This window comes from Convolutriloba macropyga, chromosome 1, assembly GCF_964194025.1.
Source record: "Convolutriloba macropyga chromosome 1, txConMacr16.3, whole genome shotgun sequence".
Lineage (NCBI taxonomy): Eukaryota > Metazoa > Xenacoelomorpha > Acoela > Convolutidae > Convolutriloba > Convolutriloba macropyga.
The window spans coordinates 50,045,761-50,070,440 of NC_134468.1; the positions used below are offsets into that span (position 1 = coordinate 50,045,761).

Here is a 24,680-nt window from a genome sequence, read left to right on the forward strand (position 1 = left end):
CAATTTATTTATCTTGTATGTTTGCGATAAATGGATCTCGTTTCGAAGTATTTTCTTGATTGCCCAACACACAATACTCTGACAATTCTTTTATTATTCCACAAATGCGCTATGCGCTCTCCTTTATCCTAAATCGTCTTGAGCAAAACGTAACAATCAGAAGCTGTATTTCGGGGCCGTATAAAAGTTTCTTCAATGAAACGCCATAAGCTCTGCTCAAGTTAGGGTATCTATCACGAGATGCGGGTTGAGACTGTTGTTGATTCGTCGTCTCCCTTCTGTTCCAATGCTAAGATATATCATTGATACCGTTTTTCGATCCCCTTGGTTCCATGGTTTATCCTCACACATAATTCCAATTTCTATTTGTCGTTGGCAGAGGTTTTCCCCGTTCTTTTCGGGGTGCGTATTTCGAGCTTTTCTTTCCCATTCTGATTGTGCTGAAGATCCTTGAATAGTGTCGTCGTAGATAGGTTTGCGTGGCAATTGGACATTTTCAGTTTGAAGGCCTACTAGTGTATGGAGAGTGATGTTCTCTTTTACCAAGAGGGCTAGCTTTAGTTGAGTTCGCCATTTCTCCCACTTGAGAGGAGGGTCTGAGCTTGGCTTCTCGTAGAAAAACTCGATGACTAAAGGGGTCCGCTTGTGAAAAGCTGGCTGCACCGCGTCGTACAGTAATCGAATTGTGTACTGTATATCCCTTGTGTGTTCGCTTAACAATTAAAAATATATTAATTTGCTTAGCAAATCAACTTACTAATTCTGTTTCGCGATATCTGAGAGTGGATACGGTTGTCAAAGTTAAATGTTGAATTGGGCAACTGTACACGAGAAGCAAGATGAACAGAATGAGTTTAGTAGGTACTTGAACACCAATTGAACAAATACTTTAACAGGTACTTGAACAAATAACAGTTGCCAGTGAGGGAAGTTTATTGGTTGACATACACTTGAAACAATAACTGGTGAAGGGTGTTCGTGAACTGAACTTAACATCTTAAAATATGACCAATAAATTAAGTTCATTGTTATAAATTTTACTGAACTAGGCTAGGAATATGGTTATCATGTATGACAGGAACCAATCATTAAATACGCAGTGACTGTGTTGAATTTTTCTAAGACTTACAAGCTTTTGGCGGTATATGCAGTGAAAAAATTTTAGAGTTAAAGATGCATATTTGACCGCTTCTAACTTTCGATTTAATTGGTTTATAAAAAAGGGTAATAAATGCGTTGGCAGAACTGAACAAAATATTGCATTATCGGTATTCATCACAATTGACAGAATTATTTCTTACATAGGGGTTTTGTTTCTAACCACTGTAAACGCAAACAATTGCTCCTTCTCGTTCACTTTTTGTCATACACCCCCTGATATTCCTAGTATTGTGTGCTGGTCATCACTTGACTAGTTCCACTGGGACCTATCGCGATGACATGTCAAGTTGTTTGTTTTTCTTCTGAGTGGCATAACTATTAATTGATTATTTTGAATCAACATGGGTTCTAAAAGCCTTCAGGGTATTCCTTGAAACATATCACTTTTGAGCCTTCCAGTCGTTACGGCGCAGCTAAGTTGTGTATAGAAAAAGATTAACCGTTATCGTAACAATGTATTTATTGTGGTAGCTGACAAGTAACAAAAAACTCATGTCACGATGTTATCCAATACATGTTTTTCACTATATTGTTTTCACATTCATTGCCAACGCAAGCCTTACAAAAATTCTAATCGGTAAAGGATGTCAGTAGTAAGATAATAGGGTACTAAGATAGGGGGGGTTATCCTTCGAATTAATACGTGTGATAATAGGGGGTTATCCTTGGCGGCGCTACATGTAAAACAACGGCCGTGCGTGATACATGTAAATTGGCATGTAGGTTGTGCGGAAAAGCCTGACTAGAGTCATTTTTGAGTGAGCGTTCATAAAATCATATGGCTACAATTGCTACAGTTGATTTGAAGAGTATTCACAAAACTTATAAGGAAATCGAAAAAGAATATTCACAATACGGTGAACGGTTTTTATACTTTTTAGCTACTTGTCTTCATTTGGATCCTGAGATTGATTTAGATATAGCTTTGAAACTACGACCCTATGGTGGTTTGATTGGCATCGACAATTCAGCCCTCGACAAATATTTTAAATCGTTCAAAGTTTTGAGACTGCATGCGATACTTCACGACGCTTCCGGTTTTGTATATGAATATAGTGAAAAGGGTCCAGGCTATTCCTACGTATTACCTTGTTCAGTCACAAATGAGTACCTTGGTCATGTGACTGGAATTGCTTTTTGTTTATACGTAAAATCCTTCAAAAATAGTTTATTCAATTTGCTGGAATGTTGAAATCTGGAGCAGTTGTTCTTGATTTTGAAGGCTTTAGAAGTAAAAAATCTGGATTTATAATAAAAGAACTTGCGGTATCTACCAAAAATTACAACGATACAATTTCGTTTTTACCTCCAAACTCATTTAACATACTTTCTTCGAGTGAGCAAAGATCTTTCCTGTGGGTATCTAAATTTCTTCATGGTCTCTCGTGGGAGACAGGAGAGTACCCTTATCATTATTTGCAACAGATTTTTCAAAGTATAGTTCTTCGATTTCCCTTTTCTGATTTTTACGCAAAAGGATTAGAAAAAACGGAAACTTTACGGCAGCTGTTACAGAGGAACGTTATCAACTTGGAAACTTTGTTTTGCCCAAAAATTGAACACTTGAAATTATATCGGGAGACACCAGTTTGTAAGTTACATGCATTGAGTTGCCCAAAACGACAAAGAAGCAAGCATTGTGCCAATAAGAAGGCAAAACTTTTTTACCAGTGGCTGACGAATGAATCGTCGGTTGGAGAAACCAGCTCCGTCTCTACTTCAAGTGAATTTGTCTCCAAATTTGACAGTTTACAGTTGCATAACGCCTGAAAATCAGTTAACGGTTACTCTTATCAAGGAAGAAAAAATTGACACAAGAGGGCAAACAGTTTTAAGAAAACAGCAGATCGTGTGTGCTGGTGCTGAAATAGAAGCTTTCAAGAAGTATCTTTCTCTACTGGAGTACTTTCAATTGTACCATGTCTTTACAAGAGAAAATGAAAAGGTTGAAACTAACCCCTTTACCTACGCCCAAGCGTGCAGTGCCAATTCTGATGTCTCTGGACGATGAGACTCTTCCCGATGAAATCAAGCAGCTGATTAAAGAGAACAATGTAGAGTCAATTGTTTTTAGAGATAAACAAGATTCGATGAATGCAAACTATACAATCACTTACAAACAAGGAGACAACGACTCTGGATATGTTTTGTATGAATTTTTTATTGTTGAATAAATATGTAACATTCTTGAAAAGCAATTCATTTTTTGAATAATTTTGTTTCAAAATGAGTCAAACCGAAGATCAACTAGATTCGGGCGGAGGCATAACTGACATGGTTTTTGACGCTGACCACCAAGAAAGACGATCTTGGAGGTTTTGCAATTCGAGATTGCCTCGATCAGAGGTTGTATACTTTACACAAATCTTAATAATAATTTTTCTTATAACTGTGTCTCTCGCCAAGTTGGTTTTTTTCAGTCTCGACTGTGAAGAATCCACATTTTGGTTTTCACTTCTCTCTTGTACAGTTGGATACGCTCTTCCAAATCCAAAGTTATGAATAAAATTATTTCCACCTCTGACCGGTTGTTCATGGCTGTTTGCGGGCCATCTTGTTGCGGGAAAACTGAGCTCATTTTCAAAATGTTATTAGTTGGCACTTTTTTCCCAGAATTTCAAACAATTTATTATTTTTATCAGCACGATCAGCCCAAATTCCAATCGTTAGAGAAGAAACTGAACATACATTTTAAAAAATTCTCTAATTTTGAACTCATTTCAGAGTTAGACAACTGCCTCCTTGTGTTCGATGACTCATGTGAAGAAATTTTTAATGACAAAGAATTTTCAAAATTAGCAACCGCAGGGCGACACAGAAACATCAGTGTAATTTATGTTAAACACAATTTGTTCCAGCAAAGCAGATGGTCCAGAACAATTGATCTAAATACAACACATATCATATTGTTTAAATCACCGCGTGACACACAACAGATTACTTTTATTGGTAGACAGTTGAATAACTCTCAATTTTTAAAAGAAAGCTATGAGCTGGCAACTAAAGAACCGTTTGGTCATTTATTAATTGATTTGGATCCCAAAACATCAGACGTCTTGCGCTACTGTTCAAATATTGTTCCTCCAGGACCATCAATTTTTTATCTGCCATCAGCTAAAGCCGTTATTACAAGTTTAAGCGATGAGAGAGAAAGAAGTTTGTATGCTGGGGCAGCTGCTAAACTTATCGGACACAAAACTAAAAGAGAAGATAGAGAGAGCTCCAAATCATTTCATTAAATTCCTTTGCGAATGTTTGCTCAACATTGTCAATGGTAATGTTCCAATACGAAAAAGTTTTGTCCAAGGCTATGAAAAATCATTCAGAAAACTATTGTCTAAACAAACAAGTTTGAAAGAAAAGAGGCAACTTTTTGCTAGAGAAACAGATTTGGTCAAAACTGTTGGTTTCGCTTGTTATCGTTATTTGACAAAATCGTAATGCACACCGAAGAATTCATTTTAATTCCAAAACGAATGTTTGCTTCACATCAACCGGTAAAAAAAGAAGTTTTGGACAATCCCCTTTACAAACAGAAAGCTGCACAGCTGTCTCTTTTGCAAAGAAACCAGTCGAATTCAATGGAAAAACCAGAGAGAGCAGTTGAACCAGTTGAGACTGCAGACAAAATGATTGAAACAGCAGAAGAGGAAAAAACAGAACCCATGAGCGAAGACAGCGAGATTGAACCAGTAGTGAAAAAACAAAGAAAAAGCGAAGATTTCGACTCCATATTGTTAGAGCTAGATTTTATGAATAAAAACCAAATCAAAAGATCAAAAATCATACTTGACTTGATTAACCAATCTGAAACAGTAACTGTAGAGTCGAACGACGTTCTTCACGTAAATAAAGAAAGACTGGGCATTAAAGCTTCAACATTTCTGTACAATCTGCAGCAACCAACTAAAAAAATTGACATTGAAAAATACTCCAAAATTTTAATTGCTCTTAATATCTCACCTCATCTTGTTGCAAATACACATGCCAAGCAAATCTTGGAAGCCTCGTCTGAAAGTGAACAAGAGTTTTTCCCAAGTAGAGAACAACCCAGTCGGCAAGAGCTCTTCTCTAGTAGAGAACAACACAGTGGCTCAAAACCAACCCAAAAAAGATATAAAGAAGAACCGGACCAAACGACAGACGAAGAAGAGACCAGTCAGAAGATGTGGTCTTTCTTTTCCTGAAGTAAAAAAATTGGATCAGTTTTATTTAAAAGGACCAGCATCGTATGGAAGCATAAAGCGGTTACAGACGCAAAGCAAGCTCCCTCTAGGTAAAATTCAGTCCTATTTGGAGACAAAGCCGTCTTTCACAAAGTACCGTTCAATTCGATTTTTCCCAGGCTTAAAGTTTTTGTAAAAGACATCAACGAAATTTGGTCTCTGGATTTGGCACACGTTGATAAACTGGCAAAGTATAACCGCAATATAAAGTATCTTCTAGTAGCGGTTGATTGTTTGTCAAGATATTTACGAGTGGAACCAATGAAAACAAAGTACGCAACCGAAGCAGCTGAAGCATTCAAAAAGATGATCAAAAACAAACAACCCGAAAAAGTATGGGTTGACGATGGTACAGAATTTCTTGGAGCATTCAAACAATTGTGTACCAAACGTGGAATTCATTTATATAATACCTTTAGCGAAAAAAAGTCAGCTTTTGCAGAGAGGAACATTAGATCTCTCAAAAAGATAATTCATCGGTATCTTGAAGAAAAGTGGACCTATAGCTACATTGACCAATTAGACCAATTTGTGAAAACAATCAATTCAAGAGTCAATCGAATAACAAAAACTGCTCCTAACAAAGTTACAAAAACGGATGTGCCACGACTAGTGTCATTGGCAGCACAAACAAGCTCAACCCAGAAGCCCAAGTTTTACATTGGAGACTTTGTGAGAGTAGTTAAAAAAGATAAAGCTTTCAGGAAAAGTTATATGCAATCATTCACAGACGAAGTCTTTGAAATAACGGGAATACCGACATTAAGCCCACCAACATACACCTTAGCCGACGCAAACAAGGAACCAATTCAAGGAAAATTTTACCAACCAGAATTACAACTTGTCAGGCTCCCTCTTGTTTAAAATGTCCACCAACCGGTTTGAAGACGAGTTTACAGTTCACGTTGTTTCATCAGCTTCAATGGAAATATTTGATACAAATACACTTGCATCATTTCGGAATTTTTTCAGTGATGAAATTCAACTTGCAGGTGATTGGAGAGTGGCGCTAAGTGAAATCATATTCCCAACCAAAATAGAAAACATAGTAAACGGAAATCTAATTGCGTACAACTTAAAAGACTTTGAAGATTCCCAAAAGATTTCTTCGGGAGCCAATGTTATTTCTAGACCTTATAGTGGACAACAATTTAGTTTTATGCCAGGAACCTTTGATACAGTGGCTCAACTTCTTGCTACAATTAAGCGCACAATTGGCCTGCCCCATTTTTCATTCAGAGAGTTGAAGAGCTCTGGGAAATATGAAATTTTATTTGGCAAGTATGAGGGAATTACGTTTCCCAGCGAAGAAATTCCCAGCATTATTGGATTTAAGGGTATTCCTGACGGCAATGGAATACACATTGGGTACAAAATGATTCCCAATGCGAACAGGTTTATGAAAAGTGATGATACGAAAGCTTTTTATGGGGAGTTCCCAGCTGACCTTTGTGCTGGAAAACATCTAATTTTCATATACACCAACATAATTGAATACCAATACGTCGGTGACACTAAGGCTCCTCTTTTGCGAGTCATTGATTCAAAACAACGTCTGAAAAACGGTAGTGTTTGTGAGCTTGAACCCACTCATAGGATAGTTTTTACAAATTTAGACTATAAGAAGCTCCTAACTAACACAATTCAATCGATTTCAATCGAACTGAGAACGGAAACAGGACAATTAGTTCCCTTTTCGGGAACTGGAAAAGTTATTCTAACACTACAATTCAAAAAATTTTCCCCTTAAATGGATTCTTATTATGCCAATCAAGCAACGTCTTTGCCTCACTTCTCTGGACATTATCGTCAAAGAGGAAGTGGTTTTGGAGCTCTAGCTGCAGGCATTGGACGTGTTGCGCTACCTTTAGCACGTCGTTTCATTTTGCCTACAGCGAAGCGTATCGGGAAAGAGCTATTGAAACAAAGTGTTCCAGAGATTTTGGATGTAGTCGGAAGCAAAAAATCTCCTAAACAGGCGTTTAAAAATACAATCTCAAAAACTGTCAAAAAACAGACAGGAGGATCTCGCCGAAATACTTCACGTCGGAGGAATTCAATACGAGTCAAGCCACAGAAAGCAATCAACAAACGCAAAAAAACCATTTCAACGCACAGAGCTCCAAAAAGAAGTCGGTCAGATTTTTTTGCCAGAGTGAACGATGATCGCTAATTTGTTACCATCAGAGGCAACTCACAGTTCTTTGGATTTGTTCGAAAAACCTTCTCTCTTAGTAACTTTCGATGGTAGTTTTTGTCAAAAGGTGGGCCCAGTCTACAGTCCAAATGGACCCATGTTAGAATTTGAAGTCGCCGGTGACCGAAATAATTTTATTGACTTACAGAAAATTTTCTTGGAAGTGAAATGTAAAATTGTCCAGTTATCAGAAGCTGATTTGAGATATGACGCAGGAGCAGCAACAGATGTTACGAAGACAGATGCTCCCTATTTTTGCAATAATGTTTTACATTCACTCTTCTCTGACTGTACAGTGTCTGCTAATGGACTAAAAATTTCAAACGCTAACGGAAACTATGCTCATAAAAGTTTTATTGAAACAGAATTTTCACATAACAAAGATGCAAAAAACACCTGGTTGGCATGTCAGGGCTATTCCTACGAAGAAAATCCAGGAGCGTTGTCAACTGTAGAAGTGAACAGAAGGAAAGCCCTAGTGAGGCAATCGGCTGAGTGCACATTTTACGGTAAAGTTGCAGTTGACTTTTTCACTTGTGACAGACATTTGCTAAGTGGTGTGACACTTCGCATTGCGTTTAGACGGTCAATAGATGATTTTGTTATAATGTCTGACGATGCAGCCAAGCACTACAAAGTAAAAATTGTCGAAGCTAATTTATATGTGCGCAAAATGACATTGAACGATGATGTCGTATCGGCTATAGAAAAGACTTTGTTAAAAAGTCCAGCTTCGTATCCCTACTTGGAGACTCTAACAAAAACATTTCTGGCATCAACGGGTCTCCACAGTTGGAAACAAGAAGATATTTTTGCCAGAGAACCGATTCGTAGACTAGCAATTTGTCTGAACACTAACGAAGCGTTTCTTGGTAACAACAGACAAAATCCATTTAATTTCCGCAAATTCGACCTTGAGCAGATTTATATTTACCGAAACGGTTTACCTGTGGCAGACAGTCCAATATCAACAAGTGATGACAAACGTCTCTACTTTAATACAATATCGGATTTAGCTTACATCGACAATGGTCATGGAATAAGTTTGACAGATTACCCGAACCATTTCATAATGGTTTTTGATTTGACCAGTACCCAACAAGCATCCCATGATTTTATTCACCCTGAGCTTACAAATTCGTCAATTTCTATTGAGTTGAAATTTTCTGCGGCCCTACCGAACAATATAGAGATTTTCATTATTGGCGAAAAAGCGAGCACAATTTTTGTTGATAGTGCAAGAAGAGTATCAAAGAATCACATTCTGACAAATTAATGATGGATGAAGATGATATTAATGATTTAATACAAGGCTGCAAAACTCTTAAATACAAATTTCATGGCGTGTTTGCGGCCAACAACTTTCCGGAAAAAATGAACAGAAACAGCTTCCTTATTGTTAATGCAGCAACTGCTGAAAATATTGGCACCCACTGGTTACTTTTATGCAGAAAGAACAATCAACTTCTGTTTGCCGATCCCCTTGGTCGGTCCATTTCATCGTACAAACACCTATATCAAAGAATCATTTCTGTTGGCAACAATCATAATATCTATCAACTCTTGGAGAATCAACCAATTCAAAGTGCAAACTCTAAACTTTGTGGACTGTTTTGTATTTATATTGCTCATTTTGTTTTCAATGCTCAAAAACTTGTAAATATTAGCGATAATGAATTGATTCGTTTTGCTTTTCATATGATGTTCTAACCTTACTAACTTGAAAAATTTATTTTTTTTTTCAAAACTTTACTTTTTCTTCATACACAAAGCGAACACTCAATAAATCAGAATCAATATTCAATTTTCCATATCCACTCAAAAAAATATCCATAATTTGACAAAAAGCACCAGAATGAGGACCATACAAAATTGTTTCAACTCTGCGTAAAGTTTCACTATTGACAAAATCAGTTTGAATTTGTTTTGATGGAGGCCGGCAATTGTAGATAGTCTTTTGGGTAACTACTGGCATCTTGGCACTCGTTTTGGGATTGACATTTGTTTGTTTTGCAGAGCTGCTTTTCGATAAATTGTTGTTGTTGTTAGCAAAAGCTGGTAGTCGTTTGCGCACTGACTGCGAATCAATTTTTTCTGCAGAACTGTTGAAATCGATTGCTAATTTAAGCTTTGAAAACACATCTCCATTAGTCTCCAAATTTGGTGCAGTCCAAAACAGGAACTTAAAAGCTGTATAAACACAAGGCACAGGAAAGCTTTGAAATCGTTTCAATGTTTCGTTTTCAAAAGTAGTTGTATCAATCAAAACGTGATAATGGCTATTTACTAAATTGCAAAATTCGGAATCAAAATGTGCACACACTGCATAACAATTTCCAATTGAAAAGGTAGGTTTCTCTTCCACAATGAGAAATTTGAACTGTTTCTGAAATTGTTTAAAGTAATTTGGAGAACGCTCAAACATCGCTTCAACCATCGTTGTTGACAACTTCTTTTTGAATTTTTGGTTTCTTCGCTGGTGGTGGTTTTGGCGATGACTGCTGATCAGCCACTGAGTTCTTTATTTTGCTAGCTGAACTGACCAAATTTTCAAATTCTCCAAGAGTTAACGAAATTCTCTGTTCAAACTCGTAATCGTCTGTTGCTTTTTTGAACAATTTCAGAAATACATATGTCCCTGTCCTTTCATAGGTTTTCAGCGTTGCCCTGATTAAGCGCTTATCAGTTTTGGAAATATCGAAATAACAATCTCCAAACTCAGTGTCTTTAGTGGACGTGAAAGGCATAGTGTGCAACTTGTTTTATTACTTTCAAGTGTTATAATGTGTAAAAAGTACAATTCAATGGGAGCGGCAAGTTGGGATTAAACAAGTGTCGTCAAACTGCCTAATTAAATCCAAATGATTTGTGAATACAGTCTCAAGTACGCCTATGGCGTACTTGAGTCTGTCTGTTGTTCAAGTATTGTATAATTAATTTCAGCTGTGACCTTAGATAAGACAAAAAAACATATGTGACGCTAGGTGTGTACTTGAACCAGCAGTGCAGTGTACACTGTTTATTATATGTGGACCATATGTTTATAATTTGGAACACATGTGACCCTAGTGTGTACTTGGACCAACGGTGCAGTGTACACTGTTTATTGGAATTGTCCATATGTTTATAACTTGGAACACATGTGACCCTAGGTGTGTACTTGGACCAACGGTGCAGTGTACACTGTTTATTGGAATTGTCCATATGTTTATAACTTGGAACACATGTGACCCTAGGTGTGTATTTGACGTCATTGTAGTGTACATTGGTTATTGGAATTGACCATATGTTGAACAGATGTGACCCTAGGTGTGTATTAAAATTAGAAACACATGTGAACCTACAGCAGTAGGGAAATTTTGATAAGATTAAACATGTACCAGTGTACAATGAAATGCTGATAATAAAATGCGTTCTAGATAAGAATTGAGTTAGTACACACAATAGACTGTATCAACCCATGTATAATAACTTAGAGCATATAACAGAGCATATACACTACCAAAAACAAAACCAAATTTGACCCCACACATAAATTGTCGAATTACACGTTGTATAATACAACTTTAGAACTAGGTATTCATTTTCTTTAAACCTTGCGTTCAGTGCACTTTGCTTTCTTTCAAGAGTTCGTTACTAGACAAACATTATTTTTCAACCGTCTTTTATCAAATTGGTTTTAGTTTCTTTCTTAAAATTTGTGCAAAAAATTATGTCAGTTCAAATACTTGCTGAATCTGTTATTTCTTTCGAGCGAACATTGGTTTATCAGACAGTGTTCGAAAACTTTGTTGTGCTGATTCAACAGAAGAGACAAGGTGATGTTTGGCAAACTTACCAGCACTGTTTGATACCTAAGCTTTTTATTAACGCAATTGCTTCTTTACCAGAGAAGACAGAACCAGCAGAATGCAGTGTTATTACATCAGGGGGACATTTACCTCCAAAAGCGTTGCCAAAATTTCAACATCTTGAAATGGAGTCATTACAAGACGACGTTAAACGAGTTTTGTTTCGTTACGATTGCGACTGTGTGCCTCTGTTTGAAAACCAGCTAGGGGCTTATCAAGCTTGCGAAAATTTAGGTGACATGTGGGGCATAAAGTCATCACCTTACTCCCCAGAGAACCAATCGCAATTGGATTCAGTCAGCTTGCCAGTAACACCAGCAGTTGATCCGAGTCCCAGTTTGACACCGACATCTAGTCCATCTCTCTTTGCTGGAATTCACAAGAACAATTCTACCGCTCTGCTCAGTGAAAACCAGTTTGATACAGCGTTACTTTCAGCTACACAATTTCAAAAACCAGAACCAGCACGTGTTTTTGGCGTTACAGACACGCCAAAGATTTGCAATGCACCAAAGAAACGGCTACCTGAGAATTCTTTAATGGACTTATTTGATTGACTTGAAAAACTTTGATGAATCACCACCATTTTATATTGTGAGACGCTAACTTGATTTTGTTTCAATAAAGTGTGATGTCAACTTTTTGAATTTAACTTTTAATATCTGTTTTGTAGATTTAAATCTGCTGAGCCAAAGAAATTATAATTTCTCTACTGATCAAGTTCGAACATGTTCAGAAGGGGTTTTAATTATGACGTAAACATTCGTTTCCTAACAAACCCTCAATTATTGCAACTACTGTGACGTGGTGTGAGAATTATATCCATAAATACTTTTCTCAATCTACGAAATTTTTGTTAGCATTATATTAAAAATGAAATTTAAGAGATATAGCCATAGGTTAGAGTAAGCGGTATTGACGCTAATGACATGCTAACTTCATACCACAGCTGTAGCATGGACTGAATTCCAATTTCAATTCATAAGTTGAAGAAATGTTGAAAAAAAAAGAAAAACAATCAAAGAAAATTTTCGAAAAAATACCTTTCAAACGTCAATTTTTGAAACTTATCTCAAAAGATGCGCTCTCCAGCTTACACTAGAATCACCTCCCATTTGTTACTTGGGAATCAAGTGAAAGAAAAAGAGCATGTTTGTTAAAAAAAATCAAAAAAAAGTCAATAAAAAAATTTTTTTTTGACACATGACCTCTGACATTTGACCCTAAAAAAGAGGGCTCCAAAAAATACTTGGGATGAAACTGATTGTTTAGTAAGCCTCAGCATACTCTAAAGTACAAAACATCTCATCACACTCGTCAAATTTTACTCATCCGTTATGGAGATAATTAGCCCCTAATTAGCGACTAATTAAGGGTTAATTAACCTAATTACTAATTACTGAAAAAAAAATTTCAAATTTTTGCAACGGATTTTTTATCACCGCTTGATGCCTGACATAATTGCTCATAAGCATCATCATCAAAAAATGGCTCCTTCACCGATTTTCAAAACATCTGGCAATCAATGTCACATTAACATCTGGCATTAATTAGCATATGAAGTACCCTAAGGAAAGATGTTAGATCGGCTTTCTTCACATTTTTGGACTTGATGGATCCTCAGTGCAAATTTATCTCATAACAGCTGTCATCAAAAAAGGCCTCAGAAAAAAGACACATGTTTATGTCATGTAATTGTCATGTAATTGTTAATTAATGACTTGATTGACAGAAAAATAAACTTTTTTTCTGTTTATTTTTGAGCAATTTTTTCATATGGGTCCTATGTTTTTCGGCACGGGGAGCATTTTTGCTCATCACACTTAAGAACGTAGGACAACTCTAACCACCCGTAATTGAAAATGCATAAAATAGCGCATTTTATTACAATTTTAAAAATTATCATGTTTTTCCAGCTTCTCCAAAAACGTTTTTTGAAAAAAAAAATGACCAGCAATACTCTGTAGGGCTCCTTATGGTGATATATTCTGGCATAGGATTGCAATGGAGATTTGAAAACACATCTTTTTTCTCTCATAACTAACAAAATTTCGAAATAAAGGTAACCGCCAAAACCGACCAATCAGATTGCAGCATTTTGAAATTTTGAATTTCGCGCACAGAAATTACATTCGTGTTTCAGTTTTGGTGAGCTTAGTCATTTCCGAGTTATTTACTTGTTATCAAAGTTCTGTTAGAATTTGAAATTCATCAAAACTATTAGAAATGGTCTATTCATGCAACTTCTGTGACGCTACGTTTAGCACTCGTGGGAACCGTTCAAGACATCAACATAAATTCCATCCAGACGATGTTGGCCTTCCTGTTTACAACTGCTCCCTATGTGTGTTCAATTCACGGAAACTGTCTGAATTGGAACAGCATATGCGAACTTGCCACTCGAAGTTTACAAACTGCTGCCGATCGTGCTTCATGGGATTCAATGATGCGCACTTGTTTGCGCAGCATATGAACTCCCTTCACTCGCTGCCGGTATTTGGACCTGAATACCAACCGAAAGAGGCTACAGCGGAGACAGCCTTCAACGGTGTGTTACAAACTTATGAAATTGTCAATAACACAGCTGACAGAGATCTTGAGAGCTTCATGCTCAATCAAAGATCTGCAATTGCAACGCTAATTGAGCAAAGGCTGAGCCAAGGACCACAGAAAGTACAATTTGCGGTAAAAGTACAGTTATTGAAGCTGCATCAAGATGAAAACGCAACCGAAACGGAGGAGCGCATTGAAATTTATGCCAACTCCCTCATGACGCCCATTTACGTAGAGGGTCTCACAAACGAGTTGTACTGGAGCATGGTGGAGAAAATGATGGCTGTCTTGTCTACGTTTGCTTCATCTGGAAGTGGTTGAGTTGTTGAAAAAATAATCAAACTTGACATCAAATTTGCCCGCTACCGACCAATTCGCGGCTCATCCTATCTTGCCTTACCCCATAAGCTCGCAAACTGTCGCGGATTACTCAACATTCGAAACCACGACGATGCCAATTGTTTCAACTATTGCTTCGTGGCAGCGTATCATGCGCATCATGGAATCAGTCTTGATAGAGATGACAGGAACTATCATATTGACAAAACATCCCCAGCAACATATCAGCAAGAGAACATTCACCAACCTGTAGGCGAATTTGAAATGCCAATGGCATTTGAGCAAATGAAAGCCTTTGAAACCCTCAATGATGTGGCAATCAACGTCTTTGGTTACGATAAAGGACAACTTTACCCTCTACGAGTCTCCTCTTTTGAATCAGATTTTGTTATGGATCTTTTACTTCTTTATGATGCCGACATTTATCACTATGTTCTCATTACTGACCTTGTGAAAGTCGTTTGTAAAGTTAGAGACCTGAAATTCAGATTTGGTTATCGCATTTGTCGTAATTGTTTCTGGTTGTGTCGTGATGGACTGGAAAGCTATAATATTCATACTGAAAATTGTTATCTAAATGCCCCTGCAGTTATTCAAATGCCATCACCAGATAAAAATGAATACAAGTTCTCAAATTTTTCAGCTACGTGGTTTGTTCCTCTGGTCATTTATTTTGACTTTGAATCTTTTCTCATACCCGTCGCTGGATGTGATGCAGCAACTGACCAATCATCAACACGCGTGATTGAAAAGCACGAGCCATGTGGATTTGCTTTGGCAGTTGTTGATCATCACTCGAACGTTCCCTATTTTCATCATGTGGACAGCTCAGAAGATTGTATGGGCAACTTTGTTCGAATGCTGCATTCGTTAGCAAGGGACATACATGAACGCAAAAAACAGTTTCCTTTCTACAACGGAAGTCGGAGAAGCTTGGACAAAAAGAGCGCTACACACTGTTGGATATGCGAAGAACCATTTGACAGCGATCTTGACCCCGAAGAGAGCATAGATTTAGACCATTGTCATTTTAGTGGCCAATTCTTGGGCTGGGCACACGAAAAGTGTAATCGAGCGAGACGGTATGTCAATTTTACGCCTGTGGTCGGTCATAACATACAAAACTATGACTTACATCATATTTGTCTTGCTCTGAACAACTGTGAGTCTACCACAACAATAAAAATCATTCCGTCAACAGATGAGAAATACATATCAATGACATTCGGAGTTCTGATTGATACTATTACAACTCAAGAAGGAAGAACACAAAAAATTTACGAGTATTTAAGATTCATCGATTCGTACAAAATGATGAACAGTTCGCTGGAAAAACTTGTAGAAATTTTACCTGACACACATTTCGATATCATGAAAGCAATGTTCCCGTCGGTTTCCGAATCAAACGCACACTTACTCAAACAAAAAGGATATTATCCTTATACTTATGTATGTGATCGTACAAAGTTTTCTGAGCAATCTCTACCACCCCTCTCAGAATGGCGCAATACATTAGAAGGCGGAAAATTGGCTGTTAGTGAAGAAAATTTAGGTCATGCTAACCAAATGTGGACGTTATTGGGGTGCAAAACTTTACAAGACTATCATGACGCATACCTTAAACTTGACTGCGCACTATTAGCTTGTGTATGTGAGTTTCACCGTGAACTTAGCTTTCGAACATACAAACTCGACTGCATGCATTTCTACACTCTCCCCAATATGGCAAAAGAAGCGTCACTAAAGATATGCAGGGCAAACATTGAGCTGATGACAGAGCGAGAACATTTGGACATGATTGAACCGGCAATACGAGGAGGAGTAACATCTGTTTACGAGGAGCGTCATTTTGTTGCAAATAATAAGTATTTATCGGATTACCGGCCCTCTGAGGAGTCAACTTTTGCGCTCTGTGTAGACGCAAATAATCTCTATGGAGGTGTCATGCAAATGGACATGCTACCAGTGGGGGAATTCGCCTTCAACGTAGAAATTACCCTTAACGAAATCCTCAATACCCCTAACGACGCTTCAGTTGGTTATTTTCTTGAAGTAGACTTAAATTACCCTGTCCACTTACACGATGACCACCGAGACTTTCCGCTTGCCCCTACCAAAGAAATTGTTCAAGATGATTGGTTGGGCGAATATCAACTTGAGCTAAAAGAACAACACAGATTACCCAGCTCGAATGTTAAAAAGTTGCTTCAAACGCTATTCGACAAAAAGAACTATGTATTGCATTACAAACTGCTCAAATTATACGTTAGTCTTGGATTAATTGTTGCCAAAGTACACCGTGTCCTACAGTTCAAACAAGCGAATTGGTTAGCGCCCTATATAACACTCAACAGTAATAAACGTCAAGCCGCCAGCAATAAATTCGAAGAGAACTTTTATAAGCTCATGAACAATGCAGTATATGGTAAGAATTGCGAATCGAAACGCAGACGAAGTAAGCTTACCATTGCACGAGATGCTGATCAAGTTCTGAGTTCCATTTCAAAGTTTGAGTTTGATCGGTTCATGATATTCGGAGATAACCTGGCCGCATTGTCATTCCGCGCTAGAAAGATTTATTGGAATACCCCAACAATAATTGGAGCAACTATACTTGATCTGGCCAAGTATCAAATGTACAGTTTCCATTACTTCATAATGCGCGCTCATTTTGATTGTCGTTTGTTATATAGTGACACGGATAGTTTACTATATAAAATCAGGAGTACAGACTTTTATGAGGAATTAGCAAGAAAGCCCGCTTCAGTTGTTAGTGAATTCGATTTCTCCAATTATCCGAATGATCACTATTTATACAGTACGGAAAATAAACGGGTAGTCCTCAAGTTTAAGGACGAATTTGCAGGAGATTTTATTACGGAGTTTGTGTGTTTAAAGCCGAAACTATACTCAATACTCTCAAAAAGTAAGTATTCTTTGTCTTTTCTAATGCATGTTAGTTCTATCTTTAAATTACAAAGGTTGTTAGTAGGCTCCTGAATGGTATTAGTTTTATTATTATATACATAGGGGTTAGTAAACATATAAAGACTTGATTAAAGGCTTTTTTTCTCTTTAGGTTGTCGAAAACTTTCGGCTAAAGGAGTAACAAAGGCCGCTCAACAACGTCTCCGGCATGATGATTTCTTGAGCACACTGACAACAGGGAACGTGTTTCGCACTGAAAACACAAGAATAATGTCCGATCATCATGTATTGGAAACTGTTACTACCAACAAAATATGCCTTTCAGCGTTCGACAACAAAAGGTTTATTCTACCCTGCGGAACAAAAACTCTACCCTTTGGACATTATGAGACCGTTGATTGTGGTGTGGATGAAATTGATTGGGGTAGTGATGATATTCAGTGGGATAATGACAGTTACTCAAACTTACTTCTCAGCTCTAGTCCAGAATGGGATAATGACTTTGTAGTGTCCCAAACTTCCTCAACAGCCGCTCTCTCAGTGCCAGACTCCACCACCAGCTCTTGGGAGACTCCCGACCCAGGATTAGTAGTAACTGAGCAGATAACTGAATCTGATATTGATACTGACGATATTGCAGATATTGACGCCAGTTCCAGTGAAAGCTCCTCTCCTGACAACCCCTTCATAAACTTTGAAGCTGAAGAAGCAAGCAGCAGCGAAGAAGAACCAGCACGCAAAATAAGACGGCGCTAATGCCAATTTAATTGCATGCAATTTTGGTGAAACTGCGTGTAGTAATACACAGTGTAAATATTTAATTTGTTTGGAGTGTTTAGTTTGGTTTCAATTCAATCTTTTCTTACAAATCTAACAAACCGGAGAAAGGCGCAAAGGGAAAGGAATAAAAGCGGAAGAAAGCTAGTTTACATGTATCACGCACGGCCGTTGTTTTACATGTAGCGCCGCCAAGGATAACCCCCTATTATCACACGTATTAATTCGAAGGATAACCCCCCCCCTATCTTAGTACCCTATTATCTTACTACTGATGTCAGAATTTTGATGCAGTTTGGTTATCGGTGGTGAAATTTGTTTTCACCGCAAGTTAGTTGCACTAAAAAATTTGGTGCTAGTTTTTGCCCATGAAAAGAGTGCAGCATCACTTTGTTTTTGGATGATGTTATTTTCACAGATAAACAAGTCCAAGATGCCCTTCAAGCAAATGGAGAACATCGGAAACTTCCTGGATGCATGTGCGAAATTTGGGGTGAAGCAGCACGATATGTTTCAGACAGTAGATCTTTACGAGGGCCAGAACATGTCACAAGTAGTCAATGGCATTTACGCTCTAGGCTAGCTATTAATTTGGATTCAGTAAGCTCCCAATTGCACTAAAACTGATTTTTGTTAGTCAATGGCTTAACTATACATGACGGAGCACTAATGCTGTCTGTACTATCCTTCTATGCAAAATTTTGAATTAGCGTGGAAACTAAATTAAATTAGAAACTAGGTTAAGTAAATTTTGATGGTAACAAATACATAAAACTCAACAAGGAGGCTGAGTTTGCACATAAGGTTGCGACCCCCGCTCATCCATATTCTTCACATAATTGGCTAACAAATGATGAAGAGATACAAAAATTTCAAAAACGTACATATCGCTCAACGAACAACTAATGAAAAAAATAATATAGGGCCGCTGAAACTTCTTGTTAAAAGGACTACTAGAAAAGACAGTCATAAAATGAAATAACAAATATTAATTACGACCAAAACTCGATTTCCATATTTAAAAATATAACGAAACCAAACTCGCGTCAGATAGAACCTAGACAAAACAGATAAACCTATACTTCATTAGAAAAGATCTCGGACATGTCCTTCTTCAATGCTACTGGGTAACAAAGTCAATAAAATCATTATATGTTAACTGAAATGTTCTTTTATATCTAAAGAAGAAGTAATTGAGGCATTTCATTATCCAGTACACAACATACGACTACAAAAATAAGGAAAAATGGGTCTGCGAGATTTTGAAAAATTAATTGTCCCCGTACGCTCATGAAACATTAAAATGACAAAAAAAAATGAAAAACCTTCAATGTTCATATCAGATTTTACTGTGCAGTTTACGATTGCGAGAAGAAGCGAACACGTAGTTTTCCAGAAAGAACAATGAAGCCATACATAAACGCTGACGAATTTTGAGTAATGATTACATGCCAAAAGGAAAATTAAAAAAAAATTGTGAGGTTTGTATTATGTGCTTGTGTGTGTTTAAGTCTGTGCGTGCGCTTGTGTGGGTGTATTCATTGATGTGCGTTTCTAATGTGTGTGGCTTTTGTATTGGAGAGAGGGAGAAAGGGACAGTTTGTGTGGGAGAGATAGTTAATTCAAGATAGTTAATTCAAGTTTGTGCTAGACACAAATAAAGAAGAGCGCAAAAACTGAGATAGAAAAATTAGAAAAACTAACTAATATTTGCTACAAATGGCTGCTTCAAATGTGTCCAATACCAAAACTGATAACACTCTCTAATAAAACTGCTGCAAGATTTTGAACATTTATTTGTCACATTGCGCTCATGAACTACGAAAATTGAAAAAATTTCCAAAAAATTGAGAAAGTTTTGTTTCAAGAATTAGTGTCAAGATTACAGTTACCGATACAATTGCCTCAAAAAGTCCACACCATAGAAAAAACAAAGAGGACCTATATCAACAGTGACGATTCTTGTGTAGTGACCAATTGACGAAAACAAAATGTTAAAATTGTATTTTTCTTGTGCTGGGCTTTGTGTTTGTGTGTTGGTGTTTGTTTGTGTAGTGTGTGCTTTTTTGTGTCTTCCTAGTGTATTAAACTTGTCTTTTGACAGTTTGTTCTTCTGAAAAAAGACGGAATATTTCTTGGTTCAAGAAGTACAAGTAAACTTTCTCTAATGCATATAAGTTCCTTTCGGACACTCCCAACGGTTTCTCTGGCAGAATTTATTGCTACCATGACAGGTGTGTTGAAAAATTCTGTGATACGCACAGACTCGCACGAGCCGTTACGTTTAATCTAAGCATTGATTACCTGTATGAGGATATTGATGTTAGAATGATGCTCATTCTGTATGCAGATATATTTTTTGCAATCGAAACAATACCACGAATACAGCAAAATATTGGAAATAAACAATTTCGAGATATATTTTCATATCGCATGAGTTAAGCAACGCTTCTAAAAGGGAACTGAAAACGTTGAGCAGCGAAGTGTCTATATAAGCCTATGTTACAGCGGACAGTAGTACTATCCAGTAGCCTGATAAAATGGAATACTTGGACGTCCACATAGAACGAATACTTAGGTTTCAAACAGAACGAAAATCCCCCAAATGACACATAGAAAAGATGAAGTTATTTCTTTTCAGCTCTAGTTAGTGATTAATCACCATTATCAGGTCAATATTAACCCAAATCAATTGAAGTGGGCGTAAAGGCGTTTTACTTAAGAACAAAAATAAATTAGTTCTCGAGTTTATTCCATTGTTTGCATTTATATATTTACAAACAACAAAACAAAACTCGAAAGGACATCAAAAGGTCACTAGACCTGTCAAGTGATGCCTTTCACTTCTTCTCAAAGACAACTTATTTGGTAAAATTCAAACCCTCTCAAATCACAGTTTAACCTGGTAAAACCCTTTTCTAAATAAATCTTTAGAAAATATCTAATAAGACCAATTTTACAAAAAAAAAATGCAGCTCGATAAACATTCAAGTAAAAGCATTAGCCCTAGAACCTTACTCCTTGCCAAAAAAGGTTAACAAAAAATCTGTAATCTATAATAAACAAGTCTCTAAAACAGTGTAAGAAATTTGTTAAATCCTGTGCATTAAATGAGTCGAGTTTTTGAACAAAAATTTCAGCCATTTTAGTTAATACATTATATATGCGTCTTAATCTATTTATGAGTGACTTGTTTCATTGCTTCGTTTGCAAAAATTTTGTTTTGACTTTGTGAGTTCTTTCATTTATTTGGATATTCTTTTCAATTATTTCAGGAAATGAGTTGTTTAATAACTTGCTTGGATGTTCAAGGCGGAGAACTCTTGACAGTAATTTGATCATTTCAAATATGTGTAACTCTTTAACAGAAAACAATTTGTGTTTACATCGCAGTTCGTCAATGCTTTGCAATCTCTTATCTGAAAATAACAATTGAAAAATTCTGCTTTGCTGCCGCTCTAATTTTTAAAGATCGCTTTTATTGGCCACTCCATACAACAAAACCCCGTACTGTAAATTGGCTGAACGAACACTTTGTATAATCGGATTAGTTTGTGTCTTTTGAAAAAGTTTTTATACTGATAGATGGCCGCTGTTAACGAATTCATCCGACTAACTATTTTCCCAATGTGTGATTTGAAGCTCAGTTTACTATCTATGAATACACCCAATTACTTAATGTTGTCAAAAATTCAATATTGTAACCATCAATTTTTATTTCAGATGTCTCATTAGTACCTCCGAAACTTATAGTCTTGCATTTATCTTTTTTTACTGCTAACTTATTTGATTCCATAAAAACTGAAAGTTCTTCTATTGTGTCATTAATTCCATCATCCACCGTTTCGTAAATATTTGTATCATCAGCAAACACATGACATAACAGTTTGTACAAAAAGCAGGTAAATCATTTACATAAATCAAGAACAGAAGTGGCCCTAAAACAGAACCCTTCGGTACACAGCAAAAAATGCTTTCAAAGAATGATCACTGCTTGCTAACTGAAACACATTGTTGTCTGTTGGTCAAATATGAATTAAGGATATCATAAATTTCCTCCTCGAACCATACGCAAAACATTTTTGGAGCAAAATTTCATGACTCACAGTATCAAAAGCTTTCGATAAATCAATGAACACCCAATAGTAATTTTCTTTCGAGCACATAAATTTCTTATGGTTTCATCAGCTTCCGACACAGCATCAATTGTGTTTTTCTTTGCCTGATATCCAAACTGTTCCTTGTTTATTACTGAGTACTTGGATAAAAAAGGAATCAGCCTTTTCTGTAGACATTTCTCAACAGTTTTTGAAGTAACTGGGAGCAGTGATATTGGTCTATAATTACCAAATTCATTTTCGTCACCACTTTTGTACAGAGGTATAAAACTGGCAATTTTCAGAGTTCTAGGGAACTGGCCCTTATCAAAGCAACGATTAACTAACAACGATTAACTAACTGGCCCTTATCAAAGCAACGATTAAAGTAACGATTAGCCAATGTTTCACAAACGCTTGGATTAACGAACTTAATCAGTTGATTTGAAATGCTGTACAGATCGAGAGGAAGATTTTTTGAGCATTTGCTTGATATTGTCGAAAGCTTCTTTGGCTGTGACGTTAGTTAAGAACATGGATTTTTCTAACCTTCCGACCCGGCTGAGATTTGACGACAGATTACAATTTTCTGATAGTTTCTTTCCTATTTCAACAAAATACTTATTGATTTCATCAGTATTTAGGTTATCAATGTTCTTTCTCTTTTTTGTTCCCTCAATATCGTTTATTATTGAAAATGAATTTTTATTTTTGTTTGCTTTTTCTTCAATTTTTTTTTCATAGAATTCTGTTTTTGCTTCTCTTGTTAGGTTTTTTAGCGTCTACGCAGCTTATTATAATTTTCTCTTTTTTAAGCAAACTGTTGGTTCTTCAATTTTTGTAAGGCTTCAAGCTTTTTAAGACTGATTTTTGATCTGGTTATCCAACCAAGACTTATGAACCTGTTTGGTTTTTTCGTTAGTGCGCTTTTTGAACTCTTGCAAGGGTACATGAAAATCCAGCTCCTCGTTTGCCACCCTCGTTAAATCTGTAAAACTGAAATCTAAATCGGAAGACAATTAAAGCCTATAGCTTATATAGCCAAATATTTATCGTTCCCAGTCCTTTTGCAATACTGTAATTTAAATCTAACTTGAGTTCCTTATTTTGAAGTTTTTAGGGGCCTAAAATGAGACTTTTTGTTTGATTTTCCCGGTTCAACTCTTGTTTCCTTGCAGCACAAATCTACTCCTTTGTGGCCAGAGATCATTGTATCCTTCAAATTTACGGAGGCTTCAAAATTCGCGAAAAAATATCAATGCATGTTGCCGTACAAGAAGTGACTCTTGTCGGCTCCGATCTATTCTTTATTTGCAGTCCGGTACCGGATAAAAAATTTAAAACCTTATCAATTTTGGTCGTTTGTTCAATCACATTTAAATTGACTTCCCCACAAAAAAATTTGCAAACTCTGCGGTTTGATAGTGAATTTTTTAATGTTTTCTTGACAAACGTTTATGGACTCATCTATACCATAATTTGGAGTTTTATAACCAACAAGTATCACTTTTTCATTTTGATATCCCAACAACGCCACTGTCAAAAACTATGCGTGTTCATTTTTTGTTATTGCTTTAATTTGAAGTATAATGCCTTTCCTAATGAAAAATTCTACACCTCCATATCTTTTTTCCCTATCACTCCTCAACAAATGGCCATATCCATCCCACTGGAAAGCTTTTTGGAAAGTATACTGATTGCATCAGGTTTCTGTTAATGCAATTACATCAAGTTTTGACTTCTCTTGGTTTCTGAACTGATCTAGCTCATTAAAGTTCTATGAATTGATCTTAAGTTTTGAAGTAAGATTCTAAAAGTCAAAGGTCCAAGAAGTATTCTGTGACAAAGTTGCAGCCATACAACCATTTTTTCTCCGTTTTCTTTTCTGTTTTTTTTCTTTTTGGTTTTTATTGCTACCGCGGAATCGCAGTGCAGAACAGAAAAGCATTTATTGCGTCAAATGTTATGTTGCGGAAAAAAAGATAAAAAGTTCAGAGGATTAAAAGAGGACTTACAAGAGACTGACGCAGCGTAAATCGGTGTACTTCAGACTATTGTTTTTCTGATCCAATGTTCTATTAGTGACACAACAAATTTTTAAAGTTCACTCAGCTTGCAACAAGTCGCAGAAATCGTAGTGCCTGATGCAAGTTTTATATTTATGAAAAAATAAAATGATAAACATATTTAGACAATATATGATAAGCATGCCTGAAGCAGCAATAATCGCAGATCCTCATGCCAAAACAACAACCAAACACACCAAAAGCTTAAACAGATAAAAAAGAACCAAATGAAAAAGTTAAGAACATTTTGGATAAAAATTGACTTTAATTTTTCATCTCTTTTTTTTCAACTTCGAGAAGTGAGCTTATATGAAACTTGTATCCAAAAACAAAAATCATATTGCATAAAATTTTTGTACCTTCAATACTTTAGACGTTAACAAAAAGTTTTAATGGGTTATAATCTCAATTTGAACTTTTTCCAGCACTTTAATTTACTTTTCCAATTTCAAAAAGACAGATTTCTTTTGTTCTGGAGAGGTTGA

General features: G+C 36.5%; 1 protein-coding gene across 2 annotated transcripts in view; it reads left to right on the forward strand.

Moving 5' to 3' along the window:
• Window positions 1-24,680, forward strand: part of LOC142340055 (myophilin-like) — a 44,477-nt gene that overhangs the window by 16,075 nt on the left and 3,722 nt on the right. For both annotated transcript variants that reach the window (XM_075390461.1, XM_075390470.1), the window contains one exon: window positions 18,451-18,610. In XM_075390461.1, coding sequence (XP_075246576.1) covers window positions 18,451-18,610 — 160 coding nt within the window. The remainder of the gene's footprint in view (window positions 1-18,450; window positions 18,611-24,680) is intronic.